The 25,779-nt window shown below is 43.8% G+C and overlaps 1 protein-coding gene across 1 annotated transcript; it reads right to left on the bottom strand.

The window, feature by feature from the left end:
* Positions 1–1,894: 1,894 nt before the first annotated feature.
* LOC138674112 (protein kinase C delta type-like) lies at positions 1,895–25,585 on the bottom strand. Its single transcript, XM_069762042.1, has 5 exons — positions 25,484–25,585; positions 9,028–9,303; positions 7,762–7,853; positions 7,508–7,570; positions 1,895–2,639 (listed from the first exon to the last, which is right to left on the bottom strand). Exons 2-5 carry the CDS (start codon positions 9,103–9,105, stop codon positions 2,495–2,497), a joined length of 378 nt encoding a protein of 125 aa, XP_069618143.1. The 5' UTR covers positions 9,106–9,303; positions 25,484–25,585; the 3' UTR covers positions 1,895–2,494.
* Positions 25,586–25,779: the final 194 nt, after the last annotated feature.

Genomic DNA, 25,779 nt, shown 5'->3' with positions numbered 1-25,779 from the left:
AAATAAATAAAACTATATCTAAATTGTATTGGATATTTTAACAAATGATTAACAGGATAGAGTAGAGTTCGGCCAAAAGAATCTACCTTGTCGTGGTGGCAGATTAAAAAATCTTTTGGCCAAAACTAAAGCTGCTGGCTATGTATGTGATCTGGTGATGGGAACTGTTAATGCGTGATTGGCGAGGACGTGGTGCAGAAATTGAGTTTTTCCAAGAGAAGGTGATGGGACTGTCGAGAGTTCGAGGGGTGGAGGTGGGGCGAAGTCTCAAGGGGGCCCCGAAAATTTTGCCAGTATGGGGCCCAGAAATTCCTAGTGGCAGCCCTGATGACCCTAATACTAGATCCTTACACCAGGAACATACTGACCTGTTCAATGATGTCCTTGGCACCGGAGGAAGATTCATCAAAGAGTGCGGGATGGTAGTTACACTCACTGGTCAGCATTTCGTTTAAGATGACACCTAACGAGTACCAGTCTACTCCTGCGTTATACTCCTCCATGTCCAGGATCTGCCATAGAGCAGCATTATTAGTAGTGCTACCTCTCATATGTCACCGCACTTATATGTCACTCATTGTTATGTGATCCTATAGTAATGGCAGTAAGTCTTACTACTCAGTCAGGAGACGCAAAGGATCTTTCAGAATTATGCTCCATAAATGAAAATAATAAAGGATATTTAAAATCAGAATGAATGTAATATAGATGATTGTGACGGCACACACAACGCTCAGCTCATTGTGCTACCGACTCAGACTTTAAAACTTTCACCCTCAGGCAATTTTCAGTTTTTTGGTTTTCTTTTTTTTCCTCCCCTTCTCCCAAAGCCATACTGTTTTTTATTATTTTTCCATCCCCATAGATGTATGAGGGCTTGTTTTTTTGCAGGACGTGTTCTACTTGAATGACACCATTTATTTTATCATGTGATGCACTGGAAAGTGGTGAAAAAAATTCCTAGCTCATTGAAGTTGCAAAAAAAGTGCAATTCCACAATTTCTTTTTTTACTTACCATGTTCTTATTACGGTAAAACTGACCTGGCAATATGATTATCTAGGTCAGTATAATCACGCTGATACCAGACATGTATAATTTTTGAGGGGTTTTTAAGTGATGAAAAAAATTCTAAAATTTGTAAAAAAAACAAAACAACAAAAAAAGCCCTTTGCTTATGTCGCCATTTTCTGAGACCCATAACGCTTTAATTTTTAATGATATTGTGCTGTGTGATGGATTATTTCTTGCATCCTGAGGTGACTTTTTTATTGATACCATTTTGGGGTAGATACAATGTTTGATCACCCCTTAGTGCTTTTTATTACAATGTTGCGCTGGCCAAAAAAAATAAATTCTGGGGTTTTGTTTTTTTCTCATCATGCCGTTTACTGATCAAATTAATTTATTTTATATTTTGATTGAAACAAACAGAAAAACTGAGGTGGTCCTATTAGTGATTGACAGCTATCTCCACTTATACAAAAGAAACTGTCAGTCACTGATAGGACCGCCCACTGGACCAAAAATCCCAGAGACAGCAGAGGGTTAAATGATGAAATCACAGGTAATATTGAATATTTTCTCACAAAACTATATATCAATCTGCTCAGTTCCCCCTGCTCTACAATATGGTGGCTGCAGATTGGACTGCATTTTCATGGTGACAGGTTCCCTATAAGGCCCATGATGGCTGATTAAATCATCCGTCATCAGCCGGAAAAGCATCATATGTCATGATGGGGTTAAGGGGCTATACAGATATTATGACTGATAGTATTGAGGTGATGGCAGGCCTTGTCTAATATACACAGAGCAGCTTAGACCGACGTACTTGATACTTCAGACACTTGTTATCTAATAAATGCACATAAAATACATTTTCCTGTGTCGTTATTATGCATTTTATTGCCATTTTAGGATATCTATGGTCCGATACCTCTACATTACACCTGGACGGTCATTGTTCACTATCCATGTAGCCATGCGGCTAGGAGGAATAGGAGATGCTGATCCTCCCATTTGGTGATTGTGGGGTACATAGCAGTGAACCCCCAGGGGTCATACATTTTTCACCGGTTCTGGGGATGAGTGATATAGTGTCAATGCTTTAAAGGGGGTTTCCAGTACTTTTATATTGATGATCAGAACAGGTCATAAATATAAGTTGGTGGGGGCCAACAACCGGCAGTTCCACTGATTAGCTGTTATCACCTCTGCTGGTGGTTGGATATAACCATTAAACAGACTTCACAGCTCCGCTCACTGGTTAATGGTGGCTGCTGGGTACTACAGATTAGCCCCTACTGAAATGAACACAGGCTGATCTGCAGTTCTCGGTACTGACCACTAAACACTACAGAGGTGCGATGTTCTGCTCTGGTTACATCAGATTGCTGCCAGAGGTAAGAACAGCTAATCAGCGGGATCGTACTCCATGATTTTATATTGATGAACAAGCCTAAATAAAGCTACAAAACATAAAAATAATCTATTCACGCATCGGGAGTCATGTAACCCTCGGTTCCAGCGAAACCGGTGGCTGTTTGCTCTGCGTGCATGTTCTCAAGTGCAAGACCGTAATTCGTGATCTTAATATGGCCCGTCTCAGCCACCAGGATGTTCTCGGGCTTTAGGTCTCTGTAAGAAAAAGAAAAGTAACCTGAGTATAAAGAAAGTGATCTTCTTATATCTGTGGTGAAATGATGACATTTGTGACTAAACACATTTTCTCTTCCTACTGTTCTTCCCTCACCTGAGATGACCCCTTTCTATATGCCCGGTACCACTGTAGGGATTACTGTATGACACATGACGGCCGCTCATCTGCAGCTTCCTGACAGTGACACCAGATAGGACAACTAGACCCCTGATACAGGGCATCAGTCAGCAGGTCTCCAGGGGGGAGGGACTGAGTGCAGCTAAGCTTTAACCCCTTTACCCCCAAGGGTGGTTTGCACGTTAATGACCAGGCCAATTTTTACAATTCTGACCACTGTCCCTTTATGAGGTTATAACTCTGGAACGCTTCAACGGATCCTGGTGATTCTGACATTGTTTTCTCGTGACATATTGTACTTCATGATAGTGGTAAAATTTCTTTGATATTACCTGCGTTTATTTGTGAAAAAAAAACGGAAATTTGGCGAAAATTTTGAAAATTTCGCAATTTTCCAACTTTGAATTTTTATGCAATTAAATCACAGAGATATGTCACACAAAATACTTAATAAGTAACATTTCCCACATGTCTACTTTACATCAGCACAATTTTGGAACCAAAATTTTTTTTTGTTAGGGAGTTATAAGGGTTAAAAGTTGACCAGCAATTTCTCATTTTTACAACACCATTTTATTTTAGGGACCACATCTCATTTAAAGTCATTTTGAGGGGTCTATATGATAGAAAATACCCAAGTGTGACACCATTCTAAAAACTGCACCCCTCAAGGTGCTCAAAACCACATTCAAAAAGTTTATTAACCCTTCAGGTGCTTCACAGGAATTTTTGGAATGTTTAAATAAAAATTAACATTTAACTTTTTTTCACAAAAAATTTACTTCAGCTCCAATTTGTTTTATTTTACCAAGGGTTACAGGAGAAAATGGACCCCAAACGTTGTTGTACAATTTGTCCTGAGTACGCTGATACCCCATATGTGGGGGTTAACCACAGTTTGGGCACATGGCAGAGCTCGGAAGGGAAGGAGCGCCATTTGACTTTTCAATGCAAAATTGACTGGAATTGAGATGGGACGCCATGTTGCGTTTGGAGAGCCACTGATGTGCCTAAACATTGAAACCCCCCACAAGTGACACCATTTTGGAAAGTAGACCCCCTAAGGAACTTTTCTAGAGGTGTGGTGAGCACTTTGACCCACCAAGTGCTTCACAGAAGTTTATAATGCAGAACCGTAAAAATAAAAAATCTTTTTTTTTCACAAAAATTATCTTTTCGCCCCCAATTTTTTATTTTCCCAATGGTAAGAGAAGAAATTTGACCACAAAAGTTGTGGCACAATTTGTCCTGAGTACTCTGATACCCCATATGTGGGGGTAAACCATTGTTTGGGCGCATGGGAGAGCTCGGAAGGGAAGGAGCGCCGTTTGACCTTTCAATGCAAAATTGACAGGAATTGAGATGGGACGCAATGTTGCGTTTGGAGAGCCACTGATGTGCCTAAACATTGAAACCCCCCACAAGTGACACCATTTTGAAAAGTAGACCCCCTAAGGAACTTATCTAGATGTCTTGTGAGCACTTTGACCCAATAAGAGCTTCACAGAAGTTTATAATGCAAAGCCGTAAAAATAAAACAAAAATTTTTTCCCACAAAAATAATTTTTTAGCCCCCAGTTTTGTATTTTCCCGAGGGTAACAGGAGAAATTGGACCCCAAAAGTTGTTGTGCAATTTGTCCTGAGTGCGCTGATACCCTATATGTGGGGGAGAACCAGCGTTTGGGCGCATGGGAGGGCTCGGAAGGGAAGGAGCGCCATTTGGAATACAGACTTAGATGGAATGGTCTGCAGGCGTCACATTGTGTTTGCAGAGCCCCTAATGTACCTAAACAGTAGAAACCCCCCACAAGTGACCCCACATTGGAAACTAGACCCCCAAGGAACTTATCTAGATGTGTTGTGAGAACTTTGAGCCCCCAAGTATTTCACTACAGTTTATAACGCAGAGCCGTGAAAATAAAAAAAAAATTTCCCCTCAAAATTATTTTTTAGCCCCCAGTTTTGTATTTTCTCGAGGGTAAAAGGAGAAATTGGACCCCAAAAGTTGTTGTCCAACTTGTCCTGAGTGCGTTGATACCCCATATGTGGGGGGGAACCAGCGTTTGGGCGCATGGGAGGGCTCGGAAGGGAAGGAGCGCCATTTGGAATGCAGACTTAGATGGAATGGTCTGCAGGCGTCACATTGCGTTTGCAGAGCCCCTAATATACCTAAACAGTAGAAACCCCCCACAAGTGACCCCATATTGGAAACTAGACCCCCCCACGAATTTATCTAGATGTGTTGTGAGAACTTTGAGCCCCCAAGTGTTTCACTACAGTTTATAACGCAGAGCCGTGAAAATAAAAAATCTCTTTTTTTCCCACAAAAATTATTTTTTAGCCCCCAGTTTTGTATTTTCCCAAGGGTAACAGGAGAAATTGGACCTCAAAAGTTGTTGTCCAATTTGTCCTGAGTACGCTGATACCCCATATGTTGGGGTAAACTCCTGTTTGGGCACACGGGAGAGATCGGAAGGGAAGGAGCACTGTTTTACTTTTTCAACGCAGAATTGGATGGAATTGAGATCGGTCGCCATGTCGCGTTTGGAGAGCCCCTGATGTGTCTAAACAGTGGAAACCCCCCAATTATAACTGAAACCCTAATCCAAACACACCCCTAACCCTAATCCCAACAGTAACCCTAACCACACCTCTAACCCAGACACACCCCTAATCCTAATCCCAACTGCAAATGTAATCCAAACCCTAACCCTAACTTTAGCCCCAACCCTAGCCCTAACCCTAGCCCTAACCCTAGCCCTAACCCTAGCCCCAACCCTAGCCCTAACCCTAGCCCTAACCCTAGCACTAGCCCTAACCCTAGCCCTAACCCTAACCCTAATGGGAAAATGGAAATAAATACATTTTTTTAATTTTTCCCTAACTAAGGGGGTGATGAAGGGGGGTTTGATTTACTTTTATAGCGGGTTTTTTAGCGGATTTTTATGATTGGCAGCCGTCACACACTGAAAGACGCTTTTTATTGCAAAAAATATTTTTTGCGTTACCACATTTTGAGAGCTATAATTTTTCCATATTTGAGTCCACAGAGTCATGTGAGGTCTTGTTTTTTGCGGGACGAGTTGACGTTTTTATTGGTAACATTTTCGGGCACGTGACATTTTTTGATCGCTTTTTATTCCGATTTTTGTGAGGCAGAATGACCAAAAACCAGCTATTCATGAATTTCTTTTGGGGGAGGCGTTTATACCGTTCCGCGTTTGGTAAAATTGATAAAGCAGTTTTATTCTTCGGGTCAGTACCTCATTTATATCATTTTTTTTATGTTTTGGCGCTTTTATACGATAAAAACTATTTTATAGAAAAAATAATTATTTTTGCATCGCTTTATTCTGAGGACTATAACTTTTTTATTTTTTTGCTGATGTTGCTGTATGGCGGCTCGTTTTTTGCGGGACAAGATGACGCTTTCAGCGGTACCATGGTTATTTATATCCATCTTTTTGATCGCGTGTTATTCCACTTTTTGTTCGGCGGTATGATAATAAAGCGTTGTTTTTTGCCTCGTTTTTTTTTTTTTTTCTTACGGTGTTTACTGAAGGGGTTAACTAGTGGGACAGCTTTATAGGTCGGGTTGTTACGGACGCGACGATACTAAATATGTGTACTTTTATTGTTTTGTTTTTTTTATTTTGATAAAGAAATGTATTTATGGGAATAATATATATATATTTTTTTTTCATTATTTAGGATTTTTTTTTTTTTTTTTTACACACTTGGAAATTTTTTTTTAAACTTTTTTACTTTGTCCCAGGGGGGGACAATACAGATCGGTGATCTGCCAGTTTGCACAGCACTCTGACAGATCACCGATCTGTCAAACAGCGCTGCAGCGTTACCAAGTGCCTGCTCTGAGCAGGCACTTGGTAAGCCACCTCCCTCCCTGCAGGACCCGGATCCGCGGCCATCTTGGATCCGGGACTTGCTGCAGGGAGGGAGGTAAGAGACCCCCGGAGTAACGCGATCACATCGCGTTGCTGCGGGGGTCTCAGGGAAGCCCGCAGGGAGCCCCCTCCCTGCGCGATGCTTCCCTGCAGCGCCGGCACATCGCGATCATCTTTGATCGCGGTGTGCCGGGGGTTAATGTGCCGGGGGCGGTCCGTGACCGCTCCTGGCACATAGTGCCGGATGTCAGCTGCAATAAGCAGCTGACACCCGGCCGCGATCGGCCGCGCTCCCCCCGTGAGCGCGGCCGATCGCGCTGGACGTAATATTCCGTCCTTGGGAATTAAGGCCCACCCCACATGGACGGAATATTACGTCCAATGGCAGAAAGGGGTTAAGGGCCCGTGCACATGACCGTATTTTCTATCCGTGTGCCATCTGACAAAGCATTGTATAGCACTCGGACCAATGTTATCCTATGGAGCCGTCTGCATGTCTGATTTTTTCCTTGAACCGATTGCAGCATGCCTGAGTTGGCTCTAATTATCGGATCACACTCAGCCATGCAAGTCAATGAGTCCATGGAACACATCGGACTGCACTCGGATGACATCTTAGTGCAGTCCGATTTCCACGGACTGACAGAATGGAGAAGATGGAGACATTTTTTTTTCCATCGTGTCCTCATCTGAAAAAATCAGATTACACCATGATCAAATTCTGTTCAGCGTTTAATCAAAGTGCAATTTCCAGAATGGTCCGGATTCTCTTATATGAGAGAAGATACGCTGGTGTGACCCGGCCTCACACTGACTAAATTACCTGTGGATTACGCCCTCAGAGTGGAGGAACTGGATCCCACACACCAGTTCGGCGGCATAGAATCTGACAAAGAGAAAGTGAATAAGAATCAGATCCCATAGATGGTAAACTTGGGAATTCTTACTAGTCAGTAGGAGCATTATTCTATATTATTCCACTCATAGGACAATTTTCTATCAGTTTGGCAGTCTGTCGTCATGTAGAGTGACTGCTGACTTTTCTTCCGAGACCGGACAACTCCTTTAACACATTACCTGGCATTGGTGATGTCAAGTGGCCCCTTCATGTGTAGTAGTTGGTAAAAGTCCCCGCAGCTCATGTATTGCATGCCAAGGAAAATATTCATCTGTAACATGGGACATGTGCACTTATTATACAGGAAGGACAAATACACATTTGAAGGGCTTTTCATCCAAGAAAGTTATCGCATATTGCTAAGATACGTAGTCACTCCATAGAAAGGTGGTTTATCTGCTGTGACCCTTAAAGGTCTAAACAATGATATATAATATATTAATACATTTATAAGGTCTGGTTTCAGCCAATGTTTGGTAATTATTATTTTTCTTTTAATTATAGACATAGGATCAGATTTATTATTTGCATTTTTTAATCACTTTCCTTTTTGGTCGTGTGCTATTTGTTGTCGTTTTTGGTGCCAAATTCTTCAAAGTGGTTCTCACAATTCAAGAATTTGGTGCAAAGTCAAAAATTTCTTTCCTGCCTGAACTGTTTTTGCCACTTTTTTGGCCCTAAAAATCACACATTTTGCAAATTGGGCAAAAATTGAGCCAAAAAGCTGGCATAGTCAAAAATACACCAAGAGGGACTGGAATGAAGATTGCATCACGTGTGACTTTTAAAAAAAATCATAATTGATGAATCAGGTGAAAACATCTGGGATCACTAAACTCTGCCAACAAAGTGAAAAAAAAAAAAGAAAAAGCAGGCGAGCTCATACAAAATAGACTAAATAGTATAATGAATTGGGTGCAAACACAAAAAGGCCTAAAAACACACAAAACCAGGCAGAAACCAGATGCAATGGCAATGATGAACCAAGGCTATAATGTTATCTTTCTGCTTTGCATGGAGCTGCTATTTTTCCCACTTTTCAAAAGGTGGAGTAAAAGATTGTTCTAAAGTCCTATGTAGTCCCAAATAATAGCAATGTAAAGTGCAGGCTATGCAGAAAGCAACAGCTGTGTCATAGTAACAACAAAAACGTAATAGGCCGTGTAAAACACCAATACAAAAAGTTTCTTTGTTTTTTTTTAGTATGCTAAAGTAGCCAAACATAAAAATCATATACATCTGTTTTTCCATAATTAATATCAGATTCATGGAGGTCCAATCAGCTGTTACCATCTCCACCAAAAGCTGGATGTAAACAATGTACGGAGCAAATAAGGTTTAGTGGTCGCTCCTGGGTTCTGCAGGGCAGCTCCAATTCAGACGAATAGGCAACCGACATCAAAGAAGTGGCCAAACCTTGTAGCGCTAAGTAGTCACAATTATACCTTCGTCTGGAATCCAAAGTCTGCGTGGACGAGGAAGGGGCTTCCAGATGCCAGCTGAAGAACTCGCCTCTCCACCATGACGTCCAGCCTATCCCCTCCGGCTAGCAGGGACCTTTTGCTGATGATCTTTCACAGCAAATTCTTGGCGGGTTAAAGTGTCTTCCGCCATTAGGACCTTTCCAAAGCTTCCAAAGCCGAGCACATGGTGGAATAATAATCTATCCTTGATGGAATGAGAGATTGTGCTGGAGCTTGATGGCCAAACACCGCTGCATCCTATCGGGAGATAAATGCCAAATATCACAGTAAATATAACATTTACAGGACATTATTCACACTGAGGAAATCCCCTGTTCTAAGTAAAGCTAGTACTTCATTTTATAAAGTGTGGTAATAGATTTTATTAATAAGCAACTTAGTATTCATGTAATCATTTTACATGGTTTTGTGTGTTAAAAAAGAGAAGTGATAACATGACATGGCTGTTACAAGGTTTATTAACATGAACATTCAAAGGGTTTTTCCATAATGACACTTATGACTAGAGACAAATCGCATGGATTTTACCAAAACATTTGATTTACAGTGAATTTATTCTCAGCTAATTCAATTTCCTTTATTAAGCTCAGGGGTAATTGGTTATGGAAAGACTCCCAAAGCATAGTAAAGGTAAGAAGAAGAAGAAACAAAGACCAAAAAAACTAACACTCACCTCACTTCTCACTTTTTCTGCTCTTTGTTTCAAACAAGTTCCTTGGCCCTGCTCCTTACTGCCAGCGTGCATTGATGGAACCCAGTTATCTTCACACTAAGCCAGGACTTCCAGCCGTGAGTAGGCCTGGGATGTCCGTGCCTATGCAAATGAATATCCCCAGCCTACTCGCAGCAGGAAATCCTGGTCTAGAGTCATGAAGCAAGTCATGATGTTGGGACATGCACTACGACCTAATGACGAGAACTCTAGACCAGGACTTCTAGACCCAGGGACATTAAGGGTCTACTCCCAGGGTCGGCGTCAGCACCCTGCGCACCCGGGCAAGTGCCGGGGCCCTGAGCAGGCAGGGAGCCCACTCGCTGTCGGGGACACTGGCGCACTATTGTGCCGGCCCCCATGAGTGGACCCCCCTTCTGCTCCGGGCCCCGGCACTTGCGATACTTACCTCTCCCGGTTCCAGCGCTGCAGCGTCTTCCATCCTCTGACTGAGCATAATATTGGGCCCATTATTCTGTTTGGAGCAATATATGGGACTCATTATTCTGTATAGAGGACTATGTGGTGCCAATTATACTGTATGGAGCACTATATGGGGCCATTATACTGTATGGGGCAATATATGGGGCTCATTATTCTGTTTGGAGCAATATATGGGGCTCATTATTCTGTATAGAGGACTATGTGGTGCCAATTATACTGTATGGAGCACTATATGGGGCCATTATACTGTATGGGGCAATATATGGGGCTCATTATTCTGTTTGGAGCATTATATGGGGCTTATTATTCTGTATAGAGGACTATGTGGTGACAATTATACTGTATGAAGCACTATATGGGGCTCATTATTCTGTTTGGAGCATTATATGGGGCTTATTATTCTGTATAGAGGATTATGTGGTGCCAATCATACTGTATGAAGCACTATATGGGGCCATTATACTGTATGGGGCAATATATGGGGCTCATTATTCTGTTTGGAGCAATATATGGGGCTCATTATTCTGTATAGAGGACTATAATGTCCGGTTTCTGAGCTAATGTAGAATGCACAATAGATATCACTCATGTAATGTAAGAACTAAGTGAAATCTTTGGCATTGTACTATACCCAGGGCCGTATTTGCTACTAGGCACTTGAGGGCACGTGCCTAGGGCGGCAAGATGGGGGGGGGGGGGCGGTACCCAGGGTGGATAAAAATCAATGTTTTTAATAAAATTAAAAAAAATCGGATTTTTTTTATTTAAATCGGATTTTTTTATTTGAATTGGATTTTTTTCAATAAACTGCTTTTTGAGGAAAATATTTTACCATCCAAAGGTTCTTCCATCATGAGATAAAGCGGAGTTGTTTAACTCAGTAGAATAAAGGCTGTATATGTGTAACCTTCCCAATGCCGTGCTCTTCCAGAGGTTTCCGTAGGATTAGTGTGCAGTTTCTCTCCTATATTATCACAGACGCTCGCTTTACTTACGCAGTTCTCAAAACTGAATTTGACTCCGCACAGGTCCCAGCCTCTTCTTCACGGCAAAAATGTTACAACATGAACAGAGTTGAGAAAAAGACCTTAATCCTATTGTTCTACAAACCTATGAATACAGAATCAACCCCTTCAGTGCCAAGTCCAAGAAGTTAGACAATATGTTGCTGATTGTTTGGAGTGGAATAGATCTGCACAACAGAAGAAGAATGTGAATCTAAGTGTGAGGAGGAGGAAGGGCAAGCAGACAAGAAAATGAAAGTGAAACTTTGAGCACAATACTGCAGCATAGCCACAGACAGACAAGTCTGGATCTGTTTGTGTGTACGATCTGAGGTTTATTACATTCTTTCCTTATAATGGCAGCAGGCCGTAAAAGAGACCCAGTTTGGGAATATTTGAATGAAGCTCCTTCGCCTATCGGTAAGGCAGGCATGCGTGCAAAATGCAAACGATGCAACAAAGAGATGCAAGGCCTGGTGGCGCGAATGAGGCAACATCATGAGAAGTGTGGTGATGAAGATGACCAAAGAAACACTTCTGAACAGGCAGGATCTTCAGGTTGGTAAACATTTTTATTGAATCCTATTTCTAAAGACTGAACTGTCATGTGTGAGAAAAATTATATTTCTTATTATTACTGCATGTTACTGTCATTTGGTACAGTTATGAAGAAAAACAAATATTCCTTTTGGGGCAGGGGCAGTGATGTGTTGTGTACAATAAGCAGAAATTGTATGAACAATAAAATAACAGCATTGACTTTTTTGTTTAGGGGAATTCATGGATTCTGGAAACTATCCACCTCCAAGATCACCATCATCCTGTTCTACAGTTTCAGAGTTATCCATCCAGGATAGTGCTTCATTAGCAGCAGCATCATCATCAGACACCCACAACCACATATCACCATCACCCAAAAGGAAGAAAAAACCTTTACCTCCTGGAACCACCATAGATAGGTTTGTGATAAGAACTAGCAGATTAGAAAAAGAGTTGATTGATTAAAAAATTGCCCAGTTTATTTATGCAACGAACTCTTCTTTCCGTCTGACTGAGAACCCACATTTCATTAATATGGTTCAGTCACTGAGACCAGGATACAGTCCACCCAGCAGAGCTGATGTTGCAGGGAAACTGCTGGATCAAGTGTATGACAGAGAAATGGAGCAATGTGCAACAGCTCTGGAGGGTAAAATTGTTAACCTAAGTATTGATGGGTGGAGTAATGTCCACAATGATCCTATTGTATGTGCTTGTATAACAGAAGAAGGTAAAGTCTTCCTTGCACAAACAACTGATACGTCAGGAAATGCACACACAGTAGAATACTTACAAGAAGTGGCAGTAAAAGCTATAACGACATGTGAACAAAAATTCAAATGTCTAGTACGCAGTTTGGTCACTGACAATGCTGCAAACGTATCCAAGATGAGAAGAGATTTAGAAGAGCAGGGAGGGAATACAAAGCTGCTAATAACATATGGTTGCAGTGCTCATTTGCTGCACCTCTTAGCCAAAGACTTAAGTGTTCCAGAAATAAAGGCTAATGTTGTTGAAATTGCTACATACTTCCGTAATAATCATTTTGCTGCAGCAGCTCTGAAAAGGATGGGTGGAACCAAGCTAACGCTCCCACAAGATGTTAGATGGAACTCTGTGGTGGACTGTTTTGAGCAGTATATCAAAAACTGGCCTATTCTGATGACACTTTGTGAAGAAAATCGAGATAAAATAGATGGCACTGTCACGGCCAAAATCCTCAACATTGGGCTTAAGAGAAATGTTGAACATATGCTGAGCTTCCTGAAACCCATCTCTCAAGCTTTAAACAAAATACAGAAAAATAGCTGTTTTATTGCGGATGCTGTTGAAATTTGGAAGGAACTGAGTGAACACTTAAAAACAGAACTACACATGGACAGAATTAAATTACAAGCAGTAAACAAACGAATGGGACAAGCACTGACTCCAGCTCATTTTTTGGCAAATATTGTCAATATCCAATATCAGGGTCAAAACCTAAGTGCTGAGGAAGAGGAGTTAGCTATGACATGGGTATCCAGCAATCATCCATCTTTAATGCCAACTATAATACACTTCAGAGCTAAGGGGGAACCATTCAAGAAATATATGTTTGCTGAAGATATTTTAAGGAAGGTCACACCAGTAAACTGGTGGAAGTCACTTAAGCGCTTGGATTTAGAGACTGTTCAAGTAATGATTTCACTTTTAACAGCAGTAGCTTCTTCTGCAGGCGTTGAAAGAATATTCTCTTCCTTTGGACTCATTCATTCTAAATTGAGAAATCGGTTGGGACCCAATAAAGCAGGAAAGCTTGTTTTTCTTTTCCAGATTATGAATAGGAACAAAGAAGAAGATGATGATGAAGATGACGACAAGTGAGCTACAGAGGACAGCAGGGACAGTAGTATTTAAAGGGAACCTGTCACCTGAATTTGGCGGGACTGGTTTTGGGTCATATGGGTGGAGTTTTCGGGTGTTTGATTCACCCTTTCCTTACCCACTGGCTGCATGCTGGCTGCAATATTGGATTGAAGTTCATTCTCTGTCCTCCATAGTACACGCCTGCACAAGGCAAGATTGCTTTGCGCAGGCGTGTACTATGGAGGACAGAGAATGAACTTCAATCCAATATTGCAGCCAGCATGCAGCCAGTGGGTAAGGAAAGGGTGAATCAAACACCCGAAAACTCCGCCCATATGACCCAAAACCAGTCCCGCCAAATTCAGGTGACAGAGTCCCTTTAAGTTTTTCATGTGTCGGCTGGGCTGACAGTCTACGTTTCTTATAATATATATATATTTTGTTTAGCCAAATTAGTTAACAAACATGGATGTTTGTTTAACATACATAGTAACATAGTTAGTAAGGCCGAAAAAAGACATTTGTCCATCCAGTTCAGCCTATATTCCATCATAATAAATAAATACCCAGATCTACGTCCTTCTACAGAACCTAATAATTGTATGATACAATATTGTTCTGCTCCAGGAAGACATCCAGGCCTCTCTTGAACCCCTCGACTGAGTTCGCCATCACCACCTCCTCAGGCAAGCAATTCCAGATTCTCACTGCCCTAACAGTAAAGAATCCTCTTCTATGTTGGTGGAAAAACCTTCTCTCCTCCAGACGCAAAGAATGCCCCCTTGTGCCCGTCACCTTCCTTGGTATAAACAGATCCTCAGCGAGATATTTGTATTGTCCCCTTATATACTTATACATGGTTATTAGATCGCCCCTCAGTCGTCTTTTTTCTAGACTAAATAATCCTAATTTCGCTAATCTATCTGGGTATTGTAGTTCTCCCATCCCCTTTATTAATTTTGTTGCCCTCCTTTGTACTCTCTCTAGTTCCATTATATCCTTCCTGAGCACCGGTGCCCAAAACTGGACACAGTACTCCATGTGCGGTCTAACTAGGGATTTGTACAGAGGCAGTATAATGCTCTCATCATGTGTATCCAGACCTCTTTTAATGCACCCCATGATCCTGTTTGCCTTGGCAGCTGCTGCCTGGCACTGGCTGCTCCAGGTAAGTTTATCATTAACTAGGATCCCCAAGTCCTTCTCCCTGTCAGATTTACCCAGTGGTTTCCCGTTCAGTGTGTAATGGTGATATTGATTCCCTCTTCCCATGTGTATAACCTTACATTTATCATTGTTAAACCTCATCTGCCACCTTTCAGCCCAAGTTTCCAACTTATCCAGATCCATCTGTAGCAGAATACTATCTTCTCTTGTATTAACTGCTTTACATAGTTTTGTATCATCTGCAAATATCGATATTTTACTGTGTAAACCTTCTACCAGATCATTAATGAATATGTTGAAGAGAACAGGTCCCAATACTGACCCCTGCGGTACCCCACTGGTCACAGCGACCCAGTTAGAGACTATACCATTTATAACCACCCTCTGCTTTCTATCACTAAGCCAGTTACTAACCCATTTACACACATTTTCCCCCAGACCAAGCATTCTCATTTTGTGTACCAACCTCTTGTGCGGCACGGTATCAAACGCTTTGGAAAAATCGAGATATACCACGTCCAATGACTCACCGTGGTCCAGCCTATAGCTTACCTCTTCATAAAAACTGATTAGATTGGTTTGACAGGAGCGATTTCTCATAAACCCATGCTGATATGGAGTTAAACAGTTATTCTCATTGAGATAATCCAGAATAACATCCCTCAGAAACCCTTCAAATATTTTACCAACAATAGAGGTTAGACTTACTGGCCTATAATTTCCAGGTTCACTTTTAGAGCCCTTTTTGAATATTGGCACCACATTTGCTATGCGCCAGTCCTGCGGAACAGACCCTGTCGCTATAGAGTCACTAAAAATAAGAAATAATGGTTTATCTATTACATTACTTAGTTCTCTTAGTACTCGTGGGTGTATGCCATCCGGACCCGGAGATTTATCTATTTTAATCTTATTTAGCCGGTTTCGCACCTCTTCTTGGGTTAGATTGGTGACCCTTAATATAGGGTTTTCATTGTTTCTTGGGATTTCACCTAGCATTTCATTTTCCACCGTGAATACCGTGGAGAAGAAGGTGTTTAATATGTTAGCTTTTTCCTCGTCATCTACAACCATTCTTTCCTCACTATTTTTTAAGGGGCCTACATTTTCAGTTTTTATTCTTTTACTATTGATATAGTTGAAGAACAGTTTGGGATTAGTTTTACTCTCCTTAGCAATGTGCTTCTCTGTTTCCTTTTTGGCAGCTTTAATTAGTTTTTTAGATAAAGTATTTTTCTCCCTATAGTTTTTTAGAGCTTCAATGGTGCCATCCTGCTTTAGTAGTGCAAATGCTTTCTTTTTACTGTTAATTGCCTGTCTTACTTCTTTGTTTAGCCACATTGGGTTTTTCCTATTTCTAGTCCTTTTATTCCCACAAGGTATAAACCGCTTACACTGCCTATTTAGGATGTTCTTAAACATTTCCCATTTATTCCCATTTATTATCTGTATTCTCATTTCTGATTCTCATAAGCAAATAACTTATGCTGTAATGTTGTTATTGTTTCAGTTGAATAAATCTATTTAAATTGTTATTAAGGTCAGGATTATTTTTCTCCTTCCTAAGTACAACAGAACAGTGGTGTCCAAATATGAATGATTAACCCATTAAACTGGGGAGAAAAAAGTAATATAAAAAGTGATTCTAAAAATCTTCATCTACTTGCATGTTAAAGTAGCAAGAACTAGTTTAGGTAGAAACTTTGATTTAAATCAAGCCTTACTGACTAGTGATTTAAATCGTGATTTAAATCAGTTAGATTTAAATCAAATCCACCCTGGTGGTACCTGAGCACGGCAAGATTTTTTTTTTATTATTTATTTATTTTTTAAAGTCCGGGTCCGCCTGCCCTCCCTCCTCCTCCTCCTTCCCGCCCGCCCTCCATCCTTCTCCCTGCCCACCTCAGTCTTCTGGCTGCTGCTGGAGTCTCGGATCCAGTACTGCACAGAGGGCCGGAAGCGGAAACAAGTCACACCGCAGGTCCGCCCCCTCCTCGCTGAAGCGCCAAGTTCAATTTCTGCCTGACAGTCCTGTGTGCGACTCGGCCGGCCTGCCTCTGTCTTCTGGCAGCTGTTGGTGTCTCAGATGATCCCACCAGGGGCGGGCAGGGTGCAGATGCCCCCGGGCCGGTCCCCCAGCAGCAGGTTCAGGCAGCCACATCCCTGCACTGCAGACGCCCACACTGTGCAGTCAATGTGTGCTAACTCACCTGGCTGGAAGGAGGAGATCCAGAGCGGTACAGCGCCCCCGGTCCAGATCACTGCTGGCTAGGGAGGTCTTGGGATCTGACAGTGACAGCCAAAGAGAAAAGGGAGGAAAAAAATCATCTTGGAAGGCAGGGTGGATTTGATTTAAATCTAACTGATTTAAAACACGATTTAAATCACTAGTCAGTAAGGCTTGATTTAAACCAGTGATTTAAATCAAAGTTTCTACCTAAACTAGTTCGTGCTACTTTAACATGCAAGTAGATGAAGATTTTTAGAATCACTTTTTATATTACTTTTTTCTCCCCAGTTTAATGGGTTAATCATTCATATTTGGACACCACTGTTCTGTTGTACTTAGGAAGGAGAAAAGTAATCCTGACCTTAATAACAATTTAAATAGATTTATTCAACTGAAACAATAACAACATTACAGCATAAGTTATTTGCTTAAACAAACATCCATGTTTGTTAACTAATTTGGCTAAACAAAATATATATATATTTTAAGAAACTTAGATTGTCAGCCCTGCCGACACATGAAAAACTTAAATACTACTGTCCCTGCTGTCCTCTGTAGCTCACTTGTCGTCATCTTCATCATCATCATCTTCTTCTTTGTTCCTATTCATAATCTGGAAAAGAAAAACAAGCTTTCCTGCTTTATTGGGTCCCAACCGATTTCTCAATTTAGAATGAATGAGTCCAAAGGAAGAGAATATTCTTTCAACGCCTGCAGAAGAAGCTACTGCTGTTAAAAGTGAAATCATTACTTGAACAGTCTCTAAATCCAAGCGCTTAAGTGACTTCCACCAGTTTACTGGTGTGACCTTCCTTAAAATATCTTCAGCAAACATATATTTCTTGAATGGTTCCCCCTTAGCTCTGAAGTTTATTATAGTTGGCATTAAAGATGGATGATTGCTGGATACCCATGTCATAGCTAACTCCTCTTCCTCAGCACTTAGGTTTTGACCCTGATATTGGATATTGACAATATTTGCCAAAAAATGAGATGGAGTCAGTGCTTGTCCCATTCGCTTGTTTACTGCTTGTAATTTAATTCTGTCCATGTGTAGTTCTGTTCTTAAGTGTTCACTCAGTTCCTTCCAAATTTCAACAGCATCCGCAATAAAACAGCTATTTTTCTGTATTTTGTTTAAAGCTTGAGAGATGGGTTTCAGGAAGCTCAGCATATGTTCAAAATTTCTCTTAAGCCCAATGTTGAGGATTTTGGCCGTGACAGTGCCATCTATTTTATCTCGATTTTCTTCACAAAGTGTCATCAGAATAGGCCAGTTTTTGATATACTGCTCAAAACAGTCCACCACAGAGTTCCATCTAACATCTTGTAGGAGCGTTAGCTTGGTTCCACCCATCCTTTTCAGAGCTGCTGCAGCAAAATGATTATTACGGAAGTATTTAGCAATTTCAACAACATTAGCCTTTATTTCTGGAACACTTAAGTCTTTGGCTAAGAGGTGCAGCAAATGAGCACTGCAACCATATGTTGCAGCTTTGTATTCCCTCCCTCCCTGCTCTTCTAAATCTCTTCTCATCTTGGATACGTTTGCAGCATTGTCAGTGACCAAACTGCGTACTAGACATTTGAATTTTTGTTCACATGTCGTTATAGCTTTTACTGCCACTTCTTGTAAGTATTCTGCTGTGTGTGCATTTCCTGACGTATCAGTTGTTTGTGCAAGGAAGACTTTATCTTCTTCTGTTGTTATACAAGCACATACAATAGGATCATTGTGGACATTACTCCACCCATCAATACTTAGGTTAACAATTTTACCCTCCAGAGCTGTTGCACATTGCTCCATTTCTCTGTCATACACTTGATCCAGCAGTTTCCCTGCAACATCAGCTCTGCTGGGTGAACTGTATCCTGGTCTCAGTGACTGAACCATATTAATGAAATGTGGGTTCTCAGTCAGACGGAAAGAAGAGTTCGTTGCATAAATAAACTGGGCAATTTTTTCATCAATCAACTCTTTTTCTAATCTGCTAGTTCTTATCACAAACCTATCTATGGTGGTTCCAGGAGGTAAAGGTTTTTTCTTCCTTTTGGGTGATGGTGATATGTGGCTGTGGGTGTCTGATGATGATGCTGCTGCTAATGAAGCACTATCCTGGATGGATAACTCTGAAACTGTAGAACAGGATGATGGTGATCTTGGAGGTGGATAGTTTCCAGAATCCATGAATTCCCCTAAACAAAAAAAGTAAATGCTGTTATTTTATTGTTTATACAATTTCTGCTTATTGTACACAACACATCACTGCCCCTGCCCCAAAAGGAATATTTGTTTTTCTTCATAACTGTACCAAATGACAGTAACATGCAGTAATAATAAGAAATATAATTTTTCTCACACATGACAGTTCAGTCTTTAGAAATAGGATTCAATAAAAATGTTTACCAACCTGAAGATCCTGCCTGTTCAGAAGTGTTTCTTTGGTCATCTTCATCACCACACTTCTCATGATGTTGCCTCATTCGCGCCACCAGGCCTTGCATCTCTTTGTTGCATCGTTTGCATTTTGCACGCATGCCTGCCTTACCGATAGGCGAAGGAGCTTCATTAAAATATTCCCAAACTGGGTCTCTTTTACGCCTGTTGCCATTATAAGGAAAGAATGTAATAAACCTCAGATCGTACACACAAACAGATCCAGACTTGTCTGTCTGTGGCTATGCTGCAGTATTGTGCTCAAAGTTTCACTTTCATTTTCTTGTCTGCTTGCCCTTCCTCCTCCTCACACTTAGATTCACATTCTTCTTGTGTTGTGCAGATCTATTCCAATCCAAACAATCAGCAACATATTGTCTAACTTCTTGGACTTGGCACTGAAGGGGTTGATTCTGTATTCATAGGTTTGTAGAACAATAGGATTAAGGTCTTTTTCTCAACTCTGTTCATGTTGTAACATTTTTGCCGTGAAGAAGAGGCTGGGACCTGTGCGGAGTCAAATTCAGTTTTGAGAACTGCGTAAGTAAAGCGAATATAGGAGAGAAACTGCCCACTAATCCTACAGAAACCTCTGGAAGAGCATGGCATTGTGAATGTTACACATATACAGCCTTTATTCTACTGAGTTAAACAACTCAGCTTCATCTCATGATGGAAGAACCTTTGGATAGTAAAATATTTTCCTCAAAAAGCAGTTTATTGAAAAAAATCAGATTTAAATAAAAAAAATCGGATTTAAATAAAAAAAATCCGATTTTTTAAAAAAAAACATTGATTTTTATCTACCCTGTTGGAAGGGTAAGTGGAGAACACTGGGCCAGAGCGAGGCCTGCAGTGAGGCACTCATGCCAGCTGGCAGCACATACCTTTCGACAGTCTCGGATTCAACTCATCCACATCCCTCCACCCGCAGAGCCGTGCACTGCACATAGCCTATATGACTGCACTGTTTGCACAGGACCTTTGATGAGGTCACAGGAGGGGAGGAGTCGGGGTCATATGATCAGGGGCCTCAGTGTATGCAGGACTCTGCTGTGCTGGTTGTCATGGCGATGGATGAGGGTAAGGGTACCGTCACACCATACCATTTCGATCGCTATGACGGTACGATTCGTGACGTTCCAGCGATATCGTTACGATATCGCTGTGTCTGACACGCAGCAGCGATCAGGGATCCTGCTGAGAATCGTACGTCGTAGCAGATCGTTTAGAACTTTCTTTCATCGCTGGATCTCCCGCTGTCGTCGCTAGATCGGTGTGTGTGACACCGATCTAGCGATGCGATCCAGCGATGCGTTCGCTTGTAACCAGGGTAAACATCGGGTTACTAAGCGCAGGGCCGCGCTTAGTAACCCGATGTTTACCCTGGTTACAAGCGTAAAACTAAAAAAAAACAAACAGCACATACTTACATTCTGGTGTCCGTCAGGTCCCTTGCCGTCTGCTTCCCGCACTGTGATTGCCGGCCGTAAAGTGAAAGCAGAGCACAGCGGCTGTGCTTTCACTTTCACTTTACGGCCGGCAGTGAGTGCGGGAAGCAGACGGCAAGGGACCTGACGGACACCAGAATGTAAGTATGTGCTGTTTGTTTTTTTTTAGTTTTACGCTTGTAACCAGGGTAAACATCGGGTTACTAAGCGCGGTCCTGCGCTTAGTTACCCGATGTTTACCCTGGTTACCCAGGGACCTCGGCATCGTTGGTCGCTGGAGAGCTGTCTGTGTGACAGCTCCCCAGCGACCACACTACGATTTACCTACGATCACGGCCAGGTCATATCGCTGGTCGTGATCGTAGGTAAATCGTATAGTGTGACGGTACCCTAAGTTTATGTGTGGGGTAAGGAGGGGTTTACAGTGTGGATGGAGCAGAGCCGCATGTGTTACAGGTGTGCGGAGCGGAGCCGGGTGTGTGCGAGGTGCACGGAGCGGAGCCGGGTGTGTGTTACAGGTGCGCGGAGCGGAGCCGGGTGTGTGCGAGGTGCACGGAGCGGAGCCGGGTGTGTGCGAGTTGCACGGAGCGGAGCCGGGTGTGTGCGAGTTGCACGGAGCGGAGCCGGGTGTGTGCGAGGTGCACGGAGCGGAGCCGGGTGTGTGCGAGGTGCACGGAGCGGAGCCGGGTGTGTGCGAGGTGCACGGAGCGGAGCCGGGTGTGTGCGAGGTGCACGGAGCGGAGCCGGGTGTGTGCGAGGTGCACGGAGCGGAGCCGGGTGTGTGCGAGGTGCACGGAGCGGAGCCGGGTGTGTGCGAGGTGCACGGAGCGGAGCCGGGTGTGTGCGAGGTGCACGGAGCGGAGCCGGGTGTGTGCGAGGTGCACGGAGCGGAGCCGGGTGTGTGCGAGGTGCACGGAGCGGAGCCGGGTGTGTGCGAGGTGCACGGAGCGAAGCCGGGTGTGTGTTACAGGTGCGCGGAGCGGAGCCGGGTGTGTGCGAGGTGCACGGAGCGGAGCCGGGTGTGTGCGAGGTGCACGGAGCGGAGCCGGGTGTGTGCGAGGTGCACGGAGCGGAGCCGGGTGTGTGCGAGGTGCACGGAGCGGAGCCGGGTGTGTGCGAGGTGCACGGAGCGGAGCCGGGTGTGTACGAAGGCCAAGGAGCAGAGCCGGGTGTGTATGAAGGGCAAGGAGCGGAGCCGGGTGTACGGAGCGGATCGGCATGTGTGCAGAGCCACATGCGTGTGTGTGTACGGAGCAGAGCATTATGTGCGGCCATTATACAGTATGGAGCACTGTGTGGTGTATATGTGTATACTGTGGCCCCCTGTGTAGTGTATCTGTGATACATATACATGTCCCCGCCTTTGTAATAACGTCCCCTGTCCTGTATTAACGTTTCCAGTCCAGTAATCCCATCCCCCGTCCTGTAATAACATACCTTGTCCTGTAGTAATGGTCTGTCTTGTAAGTAGGATCACAGGAGGCCGAGTCCCTTCCTCTGGAAGTCTGCAGTGGCAGAAGTGGGACAATGCAGCGGGCCCTGAATGGGAGGAGGGGGTGTCCCAGGGGTGCAATGCTGCGGGCTTGATGTTGGCGGTGAGCTAAGTGGAGTGCATTGCTTTCCTGGCGGACATATTTCTGAAGCTGTGTGCCAGTGGAGGCTGCGCATGCGAAGATTGTGATCTTGGTCCAGATGCGATCTCAGTCTGCGCATGCGCTGCCTATGGCGGGCGTCTTCCTGAAGCTGGGAAAACAATGCATTTACGCCGTAGCCAGGAGCCCTCATTATCATAGGAATATAGGTAATTGTTTTTCTAAAGCTTTAGGGTATGTAAACACGCTGCGGATTCCATTGCGAATTTTCCGCAGCGGATTTGATTAAATCCGCAGTGCAAAAAGTACTGCGGATTTATCGCGTTTTTTTGTGCGGTTTCCACTGCGGTTTTAGACACCTGCGGATTTTTAATATGGAGCAGGTGCCAAACCGCTGCGGATTCCGCACAAAGAATTGACATGCTGCGGGAAATAAACCGCAGCGTTTCCGCTCGTTTTTTTCCGCAGCATGTGCACAGCGGTTTTTGTTTTCCATAGGTTAACATTGTACTGTACACCGCATGGAAAACTGCTGCGGATCCGCAGCGTCAAAACCGCTGTGGATCCGCAGCAAAAACCGCAACGTGTGCACATGGCCTTATAGTGTAGTTTTAGGTCAGGGAGGGATGGTTAGGGATGAGCTAGGAAGGTGCAGGGACAGGTAGTGATGGCTACTTGCGGACATGTGCGGCACTTGCGGTTTTGCATTTGCGGTGAGACAAAAAAACACTGCTAGCAGCGTTTTTTTTCTGCTATTGCAAGAACCGCAAGTGCTGCACATGTCCGCAAGTCCCATAGGGAATGAATGAGGCCGAACACAGTGTTGCCGTAAGTGACGCGTTACACGGCAGATGAGGAAAAACTGTTGGATCTGCCGTGAATGGCAAAAATCACTGATGTGAAAGTAGCCCAAGTCACTGCCAACAGTGTCTGCATTATTCATACTCACCAATGGGGGAGGCAGCACGAAAAATGCCTAGGGCAGCAGAAACTCTAAATACGGCCCTGACTATACCTATATTCTCTGCCGTATCAGTGCATTATGAATTGTGGTATGTGTTAAAGGGGCCCACCAGGACTCTTTCGCCCAGGGCCCATGAAAACCTGGAGCCGGCCTTGCGGCCAACCCCCACGATCCTCGTTTTTTAGTATATTATGTGGTACAGTGAAAGCTGTCATTCAAGACTACAACCTATCTTGCAAAAAACAGCCCTCCTATGGCTAGGGTATGGCCTCTAAAGAGGTTGTCCTCTACTTTTACCTTGATTGCCTATCCTTATGCTAGGTCATTAATGTCTGATCGGCAGGGGTCCGACACCCAGCACCCCCGCTGAGCACTTGCCGAGCTGCTCCATCTACACATAGTGGTCGGGCTTGGTACTGCACGGCCACCTATTGATTAGAATAGGAAGAGGATGTGTAGGACTAAGGGTACCGTCATACAGTGGCATTTTGATCGCTACGACGGCACGATTTGTGACGTTCCAGCGATATATCCGTGACGTTCCAGCGATCTCGCTGTGTCTGACACGCTCCTGCGATCAGGGACCCCGCTGAGAATCGTACTTCGTAGCAGATCGTTTGAAACTTTCTTTCGTCATCTAGTGTCCCGCTGTGGCGGCATGATCGCATTGTGTAATAAAGGTGTGCACGATATTGTATACGATGTGCGCATAGTAACCAACGGCTTCTACATCGCACATACGTCATGAAATTATCGCTCCAGCGTCGTACATTGCAAAGTGTGACCGCAGTCTACGACGCTGGAGCGATATTGTTACGATGCTGGAGCGTCATGGATCGTACCGTCGTAGCGATCAAAATGCCACTGTGTGACGGTACCCTAAGCCTCGGCCACCACACGTAGACGGCCAGCTCCGCAAGTGCTTCCAGCCGGCACCACCAATAACAGGTAATCGGTGGGGGTGCCAGCCCACAGCCGATCAGGCATTAATGACCCATCATGTGCCCCCTGATCAGGCAATAGCAGTGCTTTCTAAATCACACAGGTGAATCCGCATGTGTCTGTATGCATTTACCTCATCTAATGAATGGTAGGTGAAACTACGCAGCGGAGACTAGCATCTCTGGCAGATAATTGACTTACGCCGGCTCATAAACCCGCGCCACGGGGCAGTTTACACAGAATCAAAAAGCTCAGGGGGCGTGGGACTTCAAGAAATCCCATCCACTGTGCTTGGGCTGTAGAACCCAGCATTCCTGATCGTTGGCACATAGCCGACCACTCCACACATACTGAGGGAAAATACTGACCAAATACTGAACACGTGAACGTGGCCTTAGTGAGCGGTGGGGGTCCAAGCACTGGGACCTGATGTATTGGGCACTCCTCTCCCCGTTAGGCCTCTTTCACACTTCAGTTGTTTGGCGTCAGTCACTACCGACATAGTGACGGATCCGTCACAATTGTTGAGAAAACGGTTCTAACGGATCCGTTTTTTTGACGGATCCGTTACTTGGGGGTTGTCTGGGAAAAGTATCTACTTTTTGGAGCATGCGCAATTGAAAAAACGGATTGGGGCGATGGATCCGCTGAAAAAAACGGTTGCGGCGGATCCGTCGCCCATAGGCGGCCATTCTATGGAATGGCGGACGCGATGGATCCGTTGCGATCCGCCATTTCGGCGTTGACAAAAAACGTTTCATTGTCCGTCTATTTTCAGAAAACGTCCGCCAAATTTCGACGGATCCGTTGCATGGCGGATGGAACGGACGACCATCCGTCACAATCCGTCGCTAATGCAAGTCTATGGGAAAATAACAGATCCGTCAAAAAAAATTGACGGATCCGTTATTTGAGGAAAATGGCGGTTTTAGACTGACGCCAAACAACTGAAGTGTGAAAGAGGCCTTAGATGGCGTGGCAGTGCGCCTGCTCCGCTCATTGCCTATGGGGCAGCGCTCAGTAGGGCCACAAAAGGTCCCGGTGTGCCGATCATTGCGGACCCCAGTGTCACACCCACCGAACAGTTACCTGGGCTTGGTATAGGTGATCGTTCAGAACGCCATTTACACAACCACAAAAGCCACAATGTACTTGTCCTGTAAGGGGCAGGGCGGGCACACTACACAGATTCTTCCATAGTAATAATGACTGAGGCCAGGGAGAGGGAGGTGACCCCCCGCCCCTCCAGTCCCAGAGCACCGGGATGGTGACTGGGCGCTGCTGCGAGTCCACACCCGCCAGGCTGCAGTGCACAGTCACAGTCACCCACTAGGGGGAGAGCATGAGAGCGCCCTCTATTATCGACTGTAAACTACACTTCCCAG

This window comes from Ranitomeya imitator, chromosome 4 (assembly GCF_032444005.1).
Source record: "Ranitomeya imitator isolate aRanImi1 chromosome 4, aRanImi1.pri, whole genome shotgun sequence".
In the NCBI taxonomy this organism is placed as follows: domain Eukaryota; kingdom Metazoa; phylum Chordata; class Amphibia; order Anura; family Dendrobatidae; genus Ranitomeya; species Ranitomeya imitator.
The sequence above is the reverse complement of the archived record's forward strand: the minus strand, read 5'-3'. Positions and strand labels throughout refer to the sequence as shown.